The sequence below is a fragment of the Phascolarctos cinereus genome, unplaced genomic scaffold (assembly GCF_003287225.1).
Source record: "Phascolarctos cinereus isolate Bilbo 61053 unplaced genomic scaffold, phaCin_HiC Scaffold_1;HRSCAF=81, whole genome shotgun sequence".
Taxonomy (NCBI): domain Eukaryota; kingdom Metazoa; phylum Chordata; class Mammalia; order Diprotodontia; family Phascolarctidae; genus Phascolarctos; species Phascolarctos cinereus.
In genome coordinates, this window is record NW_027555514.1 from 248,516,221 (window position 1) to 248,533,905 (window position 17,685).

The following is a 17,685-nucleotide window of genomic DNA, read 5'->3' on the forward strand; positions in this document are numbered from 1 at the left end:
CTCATATCTCTTTTCTGGGTCTGTGGTAGTCTTTGAACTTTTGCAACGTTTATTTTTAATTGTTCTGCGGCTGTTATTTTATCCACGCGCATTGTCATAGTCTATGTGCTTGATGGCTTACTTCGCTTTGCGTTAATGTATGTCTTTCCATGCTTTCCTATGTTCATATTACTAATTTTCTTCTTACAGCACAACGCTACTACATTACATTCACACACCACAATTGGTTTAGCTGTTCTGTAATTGATTGGCATCTATTTTGCTTCCAGGTCTTTGCTACACACACACACACACACACACACCACACACACACACACACACACACACACATCTCTCTCTGTCTCTCTCTCTCTCTCTCTCTCTCTCTCTCTCTCTCTCTCTCTCTCTCTCTCTCCTCTCTCTCTCTCTCTGTCTCTCTCTCTCTCTCTCTCTGTCTCTCTCTCCCTCTCTCTCCTCTCTCTCTCTCTTCTCACTCTCTCTCTCTCTCTCTCTCTCTCTCTCTCTCTCTCTCTCTCTCTCTCTCTCTCTCTCTCTCTCTCTCTCTCTCTCTCTCTCTCCCTCTCTCTCTCTCTCTACCTCTCCGTCTCCCTCTCCCTCTCCCTCTCCCTCTCTCCCTAAATATTTTGCTCTAGGTGCAGTCTTTCTTGGTGTCAGTGACCTGAAGAGAGCATGGTGTAAGAAAGGCTTTAGGGGATTAGGCTTCCATAGCAGGATAAGAAATTCCAAGATCTTATGGATAGTCCCTCAACCAATCAGAAAATACTCCAAACTTTACTATAAACAGCTAGTTCTTAAGAAAGAGCCCTAGAGGCTATATCCCAAAGAGATCATACAAATGGGAAAAGAACCCACATGTACAAAAATGTTCATAGCAGCTCTTTTTGTGGTGGCAAAGAATTGGAAATTGAGAGGATGCCCATCCATTGGGGAATGGCTGAACAAGTTGTGGTATATGAATGTAATGGAATACTGTTGTGCTATAGGAAATGATGAACAGGCTGACTTTAGAAAAACCTGGAAAGACTTGTATGGTCTGATGCTGAGTGAAGTGAACAGAACCAAGAGGACTTTGTACGCAATAACAGCCACATTGTACGATGACTAATATTGATAAATTTAACCCTTCTCAGCATTACAAGAATATAAGACGTTTCCAGAGGCCTCGTGATGGAATATGCTATCCACATCCAAAGAAAGAGCTATGGAAGTTGAATTGCTATGATTTTTTTTTCTCCTGTTGAGTTTTGTTTCCTCTTTCTGACGGTTCCTCCTACTGGTTTTAATTTTTACTTACAACTTCGCTAATGTGAAAATATGTTTAATAGGAATGTAAATGTATAGCCTGTATCAGATTGTGCACCATCTTGGGGAGGGTGGTGGGGAGGAAGAGGTAGAAGAATTTTAAACTCAAAAGCATATGGAAGTGATTGTTGATAAATCAAAATCAATTAATAAAATTAAAAGATTAAAGGAAAAAAAAGAAAGAGCCCTAGAGGCTAAACTGGTTGCAACCAGCTGGGTTCAAGGATGGGGCTTCGACCGGACAAAGGCTTTTCTCCACTGCACTTGCTTAATAAGCTTACTGAATATGAACTGACACACCCCAAGGGTAGAGATAGCCACCATTTTTTGAGCACGAGACCTATGAAGTGGGCAAAGTTAGCAGAACATGGATGAACATGCTATGGGCTGTCCAGGAAGGGTATAACTCAGATGAACCAGACCAATAGTAGCCCTGATAGGTGGAGTACAGATCTTACTAATGGTTTAAAAGTTGATTCCACCACTAAATCAGTGCTCACGTGCTACTAAAGCACTGCTCGCTTCTCTCATGAGAAGCATAATAAAGCCTTTCCTTCACTCACTCACTGTAGTAGATTTTTGTTTCAGATTTTTTAAACAATGGTGATTTTTAAATCCAGAGAACACGAACTGTCTTTGACTAGGCTTTTCTGATTGTGTCATTCTCTTGTTTTCTAGGTTTGGTGGGCAGCTTCTGACCTAGGGTGGGTCGTCGGGCATTCCTATATTTGCTATGGACCTCTCTTGCATGGGAACACAACTGTTTTGTATGAGGTAACACATTCAGAACTATCATAAAATGTAATTGCATTTTATTCTTTTGAAATGTACAGTGTTATTAGTGCAGTTTTAATTTATTAACTTTATTAAAACTTCAGTAGGACTTTGGAACATTCTGCAGAGATTTTAATTGTCAAAAACAACAGAAAGTGTAGAAATATTTGCCTCCTGTCTTAGATGTGATCTAGTATATGTGCAAGTCTCCTGAAAAATGGAAGCTATAAACTTGCTTTATTGATTCATGAAAATATATTTGTGGAGAGGAGAGAGATTTGGTCGTAGTTGTTTTATTGTTCGAAAGGAGAAAAGACTTCAGAATATCCAGCTCCTCTACCTAATTTACCCGTCATTAGAAAGGGCTATGAGTTCAGACCTATATGTATAAGGTATTAACATACCTTCTCTAATCATTGTTTCTTATATGTTGTGCATGTGCAAACTGATTGGTAATCATGTACATATGTAGCAAAGCTATCCCCTCACATGTAGCAAGAGGAAGGGTGTTTTGTGATGGGGTTTGGGGGTGGCCCGAAGGGAGGCAAGAATAGATACATTTCTAGCATCTCCTCTGGCCCATCCTTTTCCAAGAGATACTAATTCCTTTGAGGGAGGGGAAGCAGGAGTTTAAGGTGGGCAGTTGCAACTTTGCTCCCCTCAAGGAGAGGGGGTACCAGGCTAGAATTATATCCATCTGCTCCCTTAAATATTATTAATCTAGGAAATATGATATATCTCTAGTTCTCCATGATCTGTGATATATCATATATTCTAGCTGAAGTGTGATTCTCTTTGTATGTTATGTGTGTGTGTGTGTGTGTGTGTGTGTGTGTGTGTGTGTGTGTGTGTGTGCGCGCAGGTGTGTGTATATTTCATGTATTCCCAAATGATAGAATCTGTGTCAGGGCATCTGGACTTGATGTCTATGATTTTTTTTATTATTTTGGTAAATATATTTTAAAATGATTTATTTACTTGTAATCTTATGTATTATTTTATCTTCTTAAAAACATTTTTCTAAGCAGTCCTAACACAAAAAAGGGGTAAGAATCCCTGAACTAGAGGGATATTTGCTTGACCAACTAGTCCTTGAATAAAAATCGAAAACAAAAACCCCATTATGTTGCAGTTGTTGTTTAACTTAACTGCACAGAATAGAATATATCTTTAACAATGGGCCTGTCCTCCCAGGGGGTGCTGGTAGCCCTGGAAGTGTATGTGCTTGTTCCTGAATCAAGGAACCGTCTGGCAGGTTTTCTGCTTTATTCAAAGGCTCTGACTGGTCACCAAGCCAGTAAGTGGAAAAACATTTGATTCCATGGGCAGCTACCTCTATAAACTTGGCATTCAACGAAGGGGCTTTGGCTAGATGGATTGCCCATGATGCAATATTGAGGGTGGAATGGTTGTTATGGTTAATGTGGGGGAGGGGGAAATACATGCATACATACGTCTATTCTCTTGTTTTCTAGGTTTGGTGGGCAGTATGTAGGTATTTATACATTTATACATTTACACATGCACACATACGTATGTGTATTATGTTATGTATGGTTATGTGCAAACATTTTCAGCTTCTAATAGATTTTTGGCTTTGTGTCATTGTTCTTTGCTAATTATTTTTCTTTTTTTTTGAATTTCAAAGAAGAAATTTTCTCAGGGAAGATTCAATTTTTTGGGGAAGAGAACCTAAAAGAAATAAAATTGCTGAAGAAGTCTTACTTCATTTAATTTAACATAAAAATCTAGTCTTTGGAGTTGCAAATTCTGTCTATCTATATCACCTACTATATCTATAGCGTCTGATGTGTAGAAAGGGCTTAATAAAAGCTTGTTGGTTAATTGGTCTACTTCATCTGATAGTAATAGCTAATAATAGCTAGCACTATATAGTGCTTTAAGATTTATGTAGTGCTTTACAAATAATCTCTCATTTGAATCTCACAATTACCTTGGGGAGGGGGTGGAGTGCTATTATTATCCCACTTTTACAGTTGAGGAAACTGAAACAGATATCTGGTTAGATGACTGGCCCAGGGTCATACAATTCGTATGTGTCTGAGTCAGGATTTGAACTCAGCTCTTACTGACTTCAGGTCTTAGAGCTCCATCCAGGTGCCTCTAGGCTGCTTTATATTTTGGTTTCTTTCTTAGCACACTCATGCTTTTGTAACTCGTAGTTACCACTATCCTTTATGATCATGGATCACTTGGAAGAACCAATGGAGTGATTTTTTTTTTGTCTGTCCTTGGGCTGGTTTTGTGTGGTGGAGTTTATGCATTAAGTAGAAAAAAATGGAAATTTGGGAAAAATAACTTGGGAAAATAATTTTGGAAAAAAACCCATAAAATGGAAGAAATTGAAGGCTGAGAAATTAAGAGCATTTGTGTTCTCAGTTATATGTTATATTTTCATGGGGTTCTGGCTTTGTACTTTTTAAAAGTCAGTTTTAAGATTTTGTAACAGAACAATTTTTTCTTCTTGGGTATCTCTTGTATTTGTCTTTTAAAAATCATTTTCTCTTTTGCATTCTCAGAAAATGTGGGTGGGGTTTGTTAGCCATAAAAAGACTAATATTTTGGCTGTTTTTTTAAAGGATCACATTTTATTTTAGGGTATTATTTTCAAAGGATTATTATTCCACCAAAAAGTGAAATTGAGAAGATAAAGCAAACCTCTTAAAAGATATTTTCTTTAATGGCTATTGTTAAGATGTTAATATTTACAATTTGAACTGATGGGGGGGGGCCTCCCTGAGGGCCAAATATGGCTGTTTTCATAAGCCCTCAAGCTAAGAAAGGTTTTAAAGTTTTTTTGAATAAAGTTTTATTGTATTTAAAAATGTGGGGGCGGATAGAGCACTGGCCCTGAAGTCAGGAGGATCTGAGTTCAAATTGGTCTCAGACCAAACACTTGACACTTACTAGCTGTGTGACCTTGGGCAAGTCACTTAACCCCAATTGCCTAAAAAAAATTAAAAAACAAATAAATAAAAATGTAAAAAACATTCTTAGCTCAGTGGCCATGCAAAAAATGGACTATGCTGGTTTTGAATAGGTGATGTAATTGCTTTTTTTTTTTTTTTACTACTTCTCTTCTGTTAATTTTCATAAATTCCTTTCAAACAAAATGTCTGCATCATTAAGAAACTGTCTGTAGTGTTCCTCTACCTTGGAATGAAGCACTCAACAATTTCTTTACTTATAACAAAGTAAAGCAGTATTCACACTAATTGGCAAAGAATGTGAGAAACACATGCCCCTTGCAGTATCCCTTCTGTTCCCTCTCTTCACACCATACCCAGGTTCAGGCTGTAATTGCTGCTCACCCACCTGGGCTATTGAAATACCCTCCTGATTGGTTCCCCTGTCTCAGGGCTCTCCCTACTCCCATTCTTCTTCTGCCACATTGGTATCCTTAAAGTGCAGGTCTAGCTATGTCATTCCTATGCTCCAGAAGTAACGAAATGTTTAAAAGAAAAGCTAAAAGAAAATAATTATGCTACATTGCTTTTAGGTTAAAGTCTAATTTCTTCTCTCAGTACTCTAAGCTCTTCACATCTCCACGTCCAAGCTACCTACTCCTTCAAGGTTATTCTGTATTAGTCCTCACGTATTCCATGCTGCAGTCACTCTGACTGACAGGCTATTCATGATTATTGTCTCTTGCCGGTGCACAGTCTTTCCTTTATGCCTGGAATGTTCTTTCTCATCCCCTTTTTTCTTAGAACCCCAGATCCCCTCCACGGGAAGCCCCAGTGCCATCTTCTACGCAAGATCTTTCCTGATTGCCCCAATGGGCAGTGGTGTCTCCTTCCGTCCCACCCTTTCCTATGTATTTTCTTATATTCTTCTTCAATTTACTTCTCTGTAAACACCTTGTGTATCTCCCTCCAGTAGAATGTAAGTACCTTAAAGGCAGGGACTGTCCTACTTTGCTATTTATATCTTTGGAATCTAGCACTGAGCCTAGGCACTTGATAATTACTTGTTGAATTAGCCAACAAACACAATTTTACATATTTTCTGACTTACCAAAGGCTTTACTATAGCACCAGTCCAGCTAGTGAAAAATTTTATTACCCAATGTAGTAACACATATGTATTGTGTTGTGTTATATTATATCATTGCAGCTAGGTGGTACAGTGGACAGAGCTCCAGGCCTGAGTTCAAATTCAGCCTCAGACAATGACTAGCAGTGTCACCCTGGGCAAGTCACTTACCCCTGTTTGCCTCAGTTTCCTCATCTATGAAATGAATTGGAGAAGGAAATGGCAAACCATGCCAGCATCTCTGCCAAGAAAACCCCAAATGGGGTTGCAAAGAGTTGGATAAACTGAACAACAATATATTATATTATATCATATTGTAGTGTATTACCATATTTTATATATACACATATATATACACATATATATACACATATGGATACACATATACATACACACACATATACACATATATACACATATGCATATACATATACATACACACACACACACATATATACACTTGTGTGTATGTGTATTGTCTGTGTGTATTATCTGTGAAGGTGAAGCATCATACTCTCATTTTACAGATAGGAATGCCAGAAGTCACAAAGTTAAGTGACTTGCCCAAGGTCACGAAGTAATAAGTAGCTGAGCTGAATTTCAAACCCAGGTACTCAGACTCCAAGTAATAGTCTACCAGGGGAAAAAGTGCTGAATTCTTTCAATTCACTTAAATAGTGAATTGTAATTCACGAAGGGCAGCTACTTGGTCCAGTGGATAGAATACTAGACCTGGAGTCAGGATGACCTAAGTTCAAATCTGACCAAAGATATCTAGTATTTGTTTATGAATATATGAGCAGGGCCATCTCCAGTTGTCCTGGTCCATATCCGAATTAGAAAGTGAGGCTGGTGACTTTGCACAGCTCTGCTCACTTAAGTCCAATTCACTCACAAGTCATGGCATCATCTTCCTGATGTCGTCGTGGTTGTCTTTGAGAACGAAGGACAAATAACAGCAACTTGTGATGAATATGTGAGCTGCTGTTTTTTGTTTGAATTTTAACATCTAGGTTACATGTCCGTTTGTTACTTGTTGTGATGTGAGGTGCTGGTCTAAACTCATTTCTGCCCAACTGCTGTCCAGTTTTCCTGACAGCTTTTGTCAAATCAAGTCCTTCCATTAACTGGCATTTTGAGGTTTATCAAACACTACGCTGTATGTTATGGACACTACTGATTCCAGCTTTAACTCTTTCTCTCTTTTATAACCAGCGCCAAATCATTTTAATGATTGATTGGGTACTGCTGCAACTTTGTTGTAAAGAGTTTCACAGAATGCTGCAAAGTTAAAAGACTTGCTGAGGGTCCCACAGCTGACTGTGGAGTGCCCATGTCATTCTATTAATAAGCAATAGATGTTTCCTTTTCTTAATATATGATGTTGAAAAGGAAAATTTTATATTCTGGACTCCCATAAGACTTTACCTATAATGACTGTAAGAGACTCAAACAATTGGTAATTATTAATTGGAAATCTTATTTATCTCCTGGATAGATAATGGTTGCCCACTTAATGCATATCTTATCTTGGAAGCTCGCAGTGGATCTCATTCTCTGAGGGGGGCTCACTTTGGGGATGGAGAAGAGACCATCTCCATACATGATATTATGAGTGAAAAGAAATCACAAGTGTCTGATTATCTACATTGGTTTTAGCCTTAACTTTCTGATGATTAATAAGCAATCATAAATTTATTTTCCATGGGATGCATTAAATTTCAACACTTATTCCTTCTATTTACTTGGTAAGTAGTTGAGTACTTGTTGGGGGTTTTTTGTGTTTGATTTTTTGTGTTTTTTTTTGTGGTAGACATTTATACAAGTAAACTTGGGATATGTGCCATGGTGATTGCTTATAAAAACACAGGTCACCTTGACACCTTGTAATAACCAAGATTTCCTGATTGATTTTAAAACAGTTTCTAATTACAGGCTTCTTAGCATTAGGCTATGTGTAGAGCTCAAAATAAAGTAGATTTAGCAATTATGCATCAACACAACAAATATTTTTAGTCACACTAAGTAATTCAGGCCAAACTAATCCTATTTAGGTCAGAGGTTTTTTTTGGCTCAATTTTTCAGTGGTAATGATCAAATTAAATAGCTAGCTGAGATATCCACTATAGTTTACCCTGGAGAAACCTAGGTGTAACCCAAAACATTGCATTCTTTGCAATTTAATTTTAAATGAATGTTTTTCATTATTATTTTTTTAATAGGCAAAGAGTATCTTTCTTTTTTTTTGGGGGGGTAGGCAATGGGGTTAAGTGACTTGCCCAGGATCACACAGGTAGTAAGTGTCATGTGTCTGAAGCTGTATTTGAACTTAGGTCCCCCTGAATCCAGGGCCAGTGCTCTATCCACTGCGCCACCTAGCTGCTCCAAGAGCAGCTTTCAAAACAAAGATTTCCATTGTAACCAATACAACATATGCATAATGAAACCTTTTTCTCTAGCACATTTTATATATACATATATATATATGTATATATAAAATAATGCTATACACAATATAATGTATAATATAATAATGTATTATGTTATAATTATATATGTTTTCTCAATCAGTATATTAAAGGAATTATGTAATAACTCATAACTGTGTAGCAGCTGGTGATTTACAAGGTTCTCTTCTCACAATCAGCTTGGGAAGTAGACAGTAAAAGTATGATTAGTTTCATTGATGAAGAAATTAAGGCCTTGGTTGTAGAGCTAAAAAGCAATGTCAATGGTAATCCAATAATAACGGCAACAATACTATTAATTATTATAATATAGATCTTTAAATTTGTGTAGTGTTTTATATATGTCATCTCATTTAATTCTTACAATTATCCTGGGAGGTTGGTAACACTGCCCTCATTTTGCAGATGAAAAAAGTGAGAATGAGGAATGATAAATGACTTGTATAAGGTCACTGAACTAGTGCCTGAGAAAGGATTCGGACTCATTTCTTACTGACTCCAAGTCCAGAGGCCACTCCATTGCATCTCCCATATCTATTGATATGGTCCTATTTCCCTTACACCATACTGCCTCTCTCTAAGGTAATGAAAAAAGCAAGGGCCCTATGGCATATGAGCTGTTTTTAGGGAATATCTTATCGAGTTAGTTTCTTCTTAATATTTATATTGTATGACTACATCTACAACTGTCTATATAACAGAATTCTTTACAGTTTTTCCCTCTCTGTATCCGTGGACTACTTCACAGAATCAAACATATCCTGTAAATTATCCTACCCAGCTGTTAGTACAGTAAATGGGGTGGGGGTGTGCTTTGGATGAGAGATAAATTATTAATTCACACTCTTATTATGTTGTAAATACATACAGAAAAGCAAAAGGCTTTCTCTGGAATACACAGATCACCACTGCTGCACAGATCATTATTTCGGTGTCACAACATAAAAATGCAGGTATCAAATTCATTGCTCTTGTTTCTGTGAATAATCATTTAAAGATATATGCTCGTTTATGGTCTTTAGTAAATAAAAATGTTTCTGTTTCACAGCTTGTTTGAAAGTAACATCAAGGAGCCAGTTTTAATCAGTCTTTTGTTTATTTATAGCAGAGGGCTTTGCTTAAATGATTGGCCATGAAGATAAAATTAGAAACAGAAAAAATGATTCACAAATTTGCTAATTGGTCTCTATTGCAAAGGTTTGGACTGATCTTGACATATGCATAGCAAATCAATTAAAATGGAAAACTATTTTGTGAAATATGTCACCTATACATGTACACACATATGTGTATATGTACCCACATACATGTATATACATGTGTGTTTGTGTGTATATATATATATATATATATATATATTTGTATTATGTGTGTGTATATGTATATGTATGTATCCCAAATGTTGAAGTTTTGAGGATTTGAGAATGTTAATATAAAACTGCACACCAGGTAAGACTTTTCAAGTAGCTGGTATATTTTTCAGAGTGAAAGTTGTGCTGAGTCAGTGTCCAAAGAAAACTTTGTTCCTTTTTCTGCCTTAATAACAAATGCAATTCATGATCTCCAAAGTCCCATTATCACAGTCCCAAGAGTGGTTCTGTCTTTCCTTCAGCCAGAATGGCCCTAGGGGAACATGAAGGCTTGGCTTCTGTCCATGTGGAAATTGTTCTCCATCCTTCTCTGTGTTTCTCCTCTTAGCTTACATATAGTAAAGAAGAGGAGGAATCCAGGGAACCAGCATAAGCTAACAGGAAGGCTCCCACTACCCACAGATAAACTGAACTCTTCCATCCTTCGCAGTGCCTCTCCTTTACGTCTCCAGTTGAGCCAAAGAAACAGGAGACAGCTTAGAAAAGCGAAAGGAGCTCTGGACTGGAAGTCCATTTTTGTTATTTAATACATGTGTGTACTTAGACAAGAAACTCATACTCTCTGGACCTCAGTTCCTCCTCTGTAAAATAAGGGGATTGGACTCGATGGCTTCTGAGGTCCCATGTATCTCTAAATCTATTCTATGATATCAACAAGCTAAAATAAATCTGTATGCAGGGAAACACAGTGATTAGTCAATTTGTATGGCTAATATATGCAAATGCATGATATGGGACATAAGTTTGACTAGAATGTAGGATATGTGAATGGCTTTGTCATGAAATAAATTTAGGTAGACTGGAGCCATACATCTAAGGGCCTTGAATGCTAGGATAAGTCATCTATATTTCATTTGGCAGATAATGGGAAGTCATTTAAGATTTGAAAGTACAGAGGTCATCAGACTTGAGTTTTAAGAAGATTATTTTTGCAGCAGTTTGAAGAATCTATTGTGGAGACTGGTGGATGGGGGACTGGTTAGGAGGCTGTTAAAATAGACTAGGAGAAGGGCAATGAAGTTTGGAAATAAAATAGTGACAGGGAGAATGGAGAAGAGAAACAGCTGTGAGAGCTATTGCTAAGGTAAAATTGATTGTCAGATATTTGGATGTAGAAGCTTGTTAGGGAGAAGGAAGTTGTAGAATCATCAATTTAGAACTGAAAGGAACATTGGAGGCCATATAGTCCAAATCCCCCATTTAACAAATGAGGAAATGGAGGAAAAGGAATCTCCCTTTGGTGAGTTCCTCCTGGGACCTACGTTTTCTGGAGGGACCTGAGCCAGCCTTTATTCTCTTTCCTACCCTTTTCCTGACTTGAGGACTTCAAAATCATATCTCTCTTATTGTCTCACCTTGGAATTTCCCTTAGCGCTCAGCGTGTCTTTACCCTGGCGCATTCAACCTCCTGTCCAAGCCTATGGAGCTTGGTGTATCCTTCCATAATGTCCGCCTTCATTTTCTCATTTGGGCATTCATTCCTCCTGGGCCCTACATTTTGTGGATGGTCCAAACCAGCCTTCATTGCTGACTTAGAGCTTTGTTGTTCGCTTGTACACTTCAAGGTCATGTTCCTGCACTGGGCACTGGGTTTAAATCTGTGATCGTGTCATATGGATTACCTCTAAATTAAGCAGGGATATGTTTTTCCACATCCTTAGTTCATTCCCTTGTAGCCCTTCTTTCTTACCATGTTCTGATTGATGGTTTACAACTTTTATGTTGAGATGCCTGGTAAAAGTTGAAGCAAAATGTGCTAGAAACTGGGCATAGACCAGTATCTTACACCATTTACCAAGATAAGATCAAAATGGATAAATGACCTAGGTATAAAGAGAGATTTTACAAGAAAATTAGTGGAACATGGAACATATTACTTATAAGACTAATAGATTGGTGAACAACTTGTGAATAACCAAGAAAGATAGCAAAGTTAGGTGGGAAATGGATAATTTTGATCACGTTAATTTAAAAGGGTTTGTACAAATAAAACAAATGTAACCAAGATAAGAAGGAAAGCAGAAAATTGGGGGTAAAAATTATAGACAATTTATCAGATAAAGGTCTCGTATCTAAAATATATAAAGAACTTCATCAAATCTATAAATACAAAACTCATTTCCCAGTTGATAAATGGTCAAAGGATATGAACGGGTAGTTTTCCAATGAAGAAATCAAAACAATTTTTAATTATAAGAAAAAAATGCTCTAAATCATTATTGATTGGAGAAATGCAAATTAAAACAATCTTGAGATATCATTTTACATCTACCAGTTTGGCTAATGTGATAGAAAGAGAGAATGACAAATATTGGAGAGGATGTGGAAAAATGGGACTCTAATTCATTGTTTGCGCAGTTGTGAACTGATCCAAGGATTTTGGGGAGCGATCTGGGATTATGCCCAAAGAGTTATTAAACTGTCTATACCCTTTGACCCAGCAATACCACTATTAGGTCTGCTTCCCTAGATAATTTGGGAAAGAGAAAAAGAACCTATGTGTTCTAAAATGTTTATAGCAGCTCTTTTTGTGGTGGCAAAGTACTAGAAATGGCAGGGATGCCCATCAATTGAGGAGTGACTAAATAAGTTGTGGTGTATCATTGTGATGGAATACTGTTGTGCAATAAGAAATTATAAGCTTTGGGGTAGCTAGGTGGCGCAGTGGATAGAGCACTGGCCCTGATGTCAGGAGAACCTGAGTTCAAATCTGGCCTCAGACCAAACACTTGACACTTACTAGCTGTGTGATCCTGGGCAAGTCATTTAACCCCAATTGCCTTAAAAAAAAAAAAGCTAAAGAAATGATAAGTTCAGTTATTGTAGAAAAACATAGAAAGACTTGCATGAAATAATGAACAGTGAAATGAGCAGAGCCAAAAGAACACTATATTCAAAACAGCAGTATTCTTTTTTTAAAAAAATTATTTATTTTTAGTTTTCAACATTCACTTCTGTAAGATTTTGAGTTCCAAATTTTCTTCCCATCTCTCCCCTCTCCCCACTCCAAGACAGCATGCAATCTGATATAGGCTTTACATATACATTCATGTTGAACCTGTTTTCACATTAGTCATGTTGTAAAGAAGAATTAGAACCAATGGGGGGGGGAAACATGAGAAAGAAGAAACAAACAAAAAAAAAGGAAAAAAAAAGAGATCAAATAATGTGCTTCAGTCTGCATTCAGACTCCATAGTTCTTTTTCTGGATATGGACAGCATTTCCCATCATGAGTCCTTTGGAGTTGTCTTGGATCTTTGCATTGCTGAGAGGAGATGAGTCTGTCAAAGTTAGTCATCACACATTGTGACTGTTACTGTGCAATATTCTCCTGGTTCTGCTCACTTCACTCAGCATCAGTTCATGTAAGTCTTTCCAGGTTTTTCTGAAGTCTGCCTGCTCATCATTTCTTACAGTACAATGGTATTCCAGTACATACATACATACATACATACATACATACATGTGTGTGTGTATGTGTGTATATATGCATGTATATATATACATACACACGTATATATATCTCCAGTATATGTGCATATATATATATATATATCTCCTCTGTGTGTGTGTGTGTGTGTGTATGATTATATCTCACAACTTGTTCAGCCATTCCCCAATTGATGGGTATCCCCTGCAATATTCTTTTAAGAACGACTTCAGATAAGTTATTTTGACTATTATAAACAACAAATTAACTCTAAACGGCATATGAAGAAAAATGCTATCTGCATCCAGAGAAAGAACTGATAAATAGGAATATGTATGGAATAATTTACATACACACACATGTGCATACGCATATGCACATACACACAAACACACCTATTTGTGTCTAATGGTAGTCATCTCTAGGATGGAGGGGAAGAGAAAGAAAGACATTCACATAATAATTTTGTTGTATATTTGGAAGGAACTGTACATAGTAGATTTGAAAATTCATGTGCAATCATCTTTTTTATTGTAATATGTTATGTAAATGCTTGTTTCATAACATAAATTTAAAGTGAAATAAAAAAAAATAAAACAGACATATGATCAAAAAAAAAAAAGAACAGTTGAAGCAGTAGAATGATGCCCTGGGATATAGTGGAAAGAACAATGACCTTCAATCAGGAGATGTAAATTCTTATCCTCACTCTGCCATTAGCTCTCTCTAGCCCTTGGTGAATCATGTTTCTGGTATGGATTTTTCTCTTGTGTAAAATGAGGGGGTTGGTCTAGATGGTCTCCAGGCTCCCTTCCAACCTTAAATGCTCTGATCTGTGAAATGGCTAAGTGATCTTGATGTTTCCTTCTAGCTCTGTGAGGTTTTGTGATTCTTGGTTGTTTGAGTATTTTGATTGCTGGTGTTTCTAGTTTCAGATTAAATACATTTTAGAGTGATAAGCTTTTATTGTATAATTATGAAGCTTACTCTAATTTCCGTGTTCCTAAATTCATGAGTGCTGATGCATGGGTAGATTTGTGATTTGTCTGAAGAAAAATGATTTCTCTCTTAAAAGTTAGATAACCATACGTTTTCAAAGACACATATTTAGTTTTTTTTTCTTTTCCCAAACGTAGATCAGTCACAAAAGCCTTGGCCCTGGATTTGGTATGAAATGTTGGCCCTGTGGTACCTTACTTTTATATATTCTGGGATGACCCTTTTTCTTTTCAAAACCCACTTGTGAAAAAGTTGGACAGCTGAGCATTTTCTCCAATCCTTATGATCTCTCAAACCTCTCAAATAGGACTATGAGCCAGAGATAAAGAAAAAAAAAATTTGATGAACTAACAGCAGAGAAGGCCAATGTTCCCTAGCCCCTAAAGAACACTCACTAAACACCCCCCTCTCCACTTTTCATGCTCCCTATTACAGGGCTGCACCCATATGTAACAGAATTCAACTCCTCACTGGGTTCCCTCCACCTGCCAAAGTGCTTATAGATTCCAATGCCAAATAGCAGAAAATTGCTAATGCTGTGATAACCACATGGCATCATTCTGTGCTATAACAGAACTCAGCCCAAGCAAATAAACAGAAGGAATGAGTAGGAAACGTATCTGTACTTGTCCTAGAGCCCAGTTCTACACTAATCCCCTACTCCCCTTAAATTTACTTAGATTGCGATAGGAAGTATGGAAATGCTGTATGCCTCTGGGCCAGGGAACAGAAGGAATGAAGGCCAGTGTGCATGGAGCTTTGTGACACTCCATTAAGCCTGTGGGAAAGAGCCCAGCTTTCAGCTATGGCCAATTTTGTCCCTCATAACTCATTTGGGAAAATGACCAAGAATGGTGAGCTGTGAATTGGGCATGCTTTGAAGATCTACTTCCAGGGAAACTGCCATCAAAGGGGAAGGAGTCAGGAAGGAAGCAATAAGGGAAAATGAGATTAAAAAGGCCCAAATTACCAATAGTCACTGAAGGAAGAAAACTCAAAGACTTTGAACACGAGCAAATAAACGAACAGGAAAGACAGCAGAAGGAAATATAGTCTCCAGATCTAGTAAATGAGTCCAGGCATTTATGAATAAGTATCATATATAGAAAAATGATTCAACATTTGAAGGAGCAGAAGACCCTGTGGATTTTGAGATGGCATGGATTCACAGCATGTGTTTCTTGAATGGTTTAAAAAAGAAATAAGAATTTTAAGAGCAGAATTTATGGCCTGCATAACAGAAATAATTGGCAAAATAAAAATAACTTGAATCCACAACAGCATGTCTCATCAAGACAGCAGCAAAAGAAGGGATAACTAATTGGGAAGGCAGATAAACAGAAGTAAAGAATGATCTGCAAGAAGATATGCAAAAAGCAATGAAAAGAAAACTTGTTCTCCATATAGGCAAAACCTATTGATCTCCTAGACAAAATGTGTAGAGCCAATTTAAGGACTATAGTTCTCTCAGAAGAACATGACAAAACCCACTTGTTACAGTCCCTTGGAAAGAGTTTGAAGTCCATTTATTGTTTCTTAAAGCTTAAGGAAAAGAGGTCAGTCAGGTGAGAATGTGTTGATCTACAAAAACCCTGGAAAATGAGCACCTGTTGGAGATATCCTCTCTCTCAACCTTTAAGGAACTGACCATTCAGAATATATCTGGCTATAAAATGTAATTGCAGATGTTGGCAAAATACAAAATGCAAAAAAAAAAAAAATGCAAAGGACACTGCTTTGTGGGTGAGAGGACTTGGGCAAATCCCACCACTGCTGCCTATTACCTGTGTGACCTTGGGCAAGTCACTTAACTTGTATAGCTTTCAGTTTCCTCATATGGAAAATAAAGAAGGTTAAACCAGATGATCTGAGGACCCTTTTAGTACCAGATCTATGATCTTATAACTTAAATTTCTCATCTTTAGGTCTTCTAATAGAGTGCGTTTCTTACAATTCATTGTTAACAAAACTTGCAGCCTTCTTGATTTGATTTTGCATGGGTAGGGCAGTCATCTTATTTGTATTTTTGAAATAGTTTGGAAAAACTCTAAGTCATTCAAGTTGGTTCTCCTTTCTTAGGGGAGAATGGCCATTCTCTGAACACCAAAGAGCAAGTGGTCTTCCCTCCTGGACGCTGTCTTACCTTGTATTTTTGTACAGGGAAAAAAGAAAGTACACTCAACCCTTGAAACAATCACACACTCTTATCCGCGAGATAGATTTGTCTATCGCATTGTAAGTGGGTGAGAAAGAGCAACAATGATGCTAGGAAGTACAAATGTAACCTATTTTTTTTAATCCTATCTCTTCCCTGCCCTACCTATATCCCCTTAGACTAGGGGTTATTAATCCTGGGGGATCGCACAAAATGGTGAATGGAAAAAATGCATCTTCATTTTAATGTAATTGCTTTCATTGGCAAATGAATATATTTTATGTTTATACGTTTAAAAACATTATTGAGAGAAAGATTCTATAGGCTCCATCAGACTGCTCAAGGATTCCATGACACAACAAAGGTTAACAACCCCTGGTGTAGAGGCATTCTCTCTCTCTCTCTCTCTCTCTCTCTCTCTCTCTCTCTCTCTCTCTCTCTCTCTCTCTCTCTCTATATATATATATATATATATATATATATATACATATATATATATAATAAATTAGAGATTATCAAAGATTATATATATATATATATATATATATATATATATATATAATTAGAGATTATCAAAGATTATACCTGGTTTGCATACTTAACTACTTGCAGATGAAAATGGACATACCACAACTGTAATCAAAGCTATGTAACATGTATGTGTATATATTATATATTATATATATACATACATGTATGTATATATGTATATATTATATATACATATATGTATGTATATATGTGTATATGTATTTACACACATGTATATATGGTATGTGACATACAAGTTTCACATATCACAAAAAATCTTCTATTGTAACACAGAAGTGATATTACCACAGAAATATTGATCATGTACAGATTTCATTTTCTGGTGTATAATGTATATTACAACATTAATATATTTCTGCATAATGCTATAGGTCTGTAGGTTTCTAGGTATATTGTATATGGATTACATTAAAGTTCTATACCCAAACAAAGTTACAAATGATAAAGTACACCTCCAAGAGTGGTTCTGGGTACTACTTAAGCTTTATTAATTAAGGGGTTTTTTTTTGCATACAGAAGGGGGGGCAATTACATTGAAAATATTTTGTAATGAATATATAAATATATTTTGTATGTAT

General features: G+C 36.8%; 1 protein-coding gene across 1 annotated transcript in view; it reads left to right on the forward strand.

The window, feature by feature from the left end:
- The window catches only part of ACSS3 (acyl-CoA synthetase short chain family member 3), a 231,567-nt gene that overhangs the window by 103,121 nt on the left and 110,761 nt on the right, over positions 1 to 17,685 (forward strand). Inside the window, exon 7 of the mRNA XM_020993467.2 lies at positions 1,981 to 2,076. Coding sequence (XP_020849126.1) covers positions 1,981 to 2,076 — 96 coding nt within the window. The remainder of the gene's footprint in view (positions 1 to 1,980; positions 2,077 to 17,685) is intronic.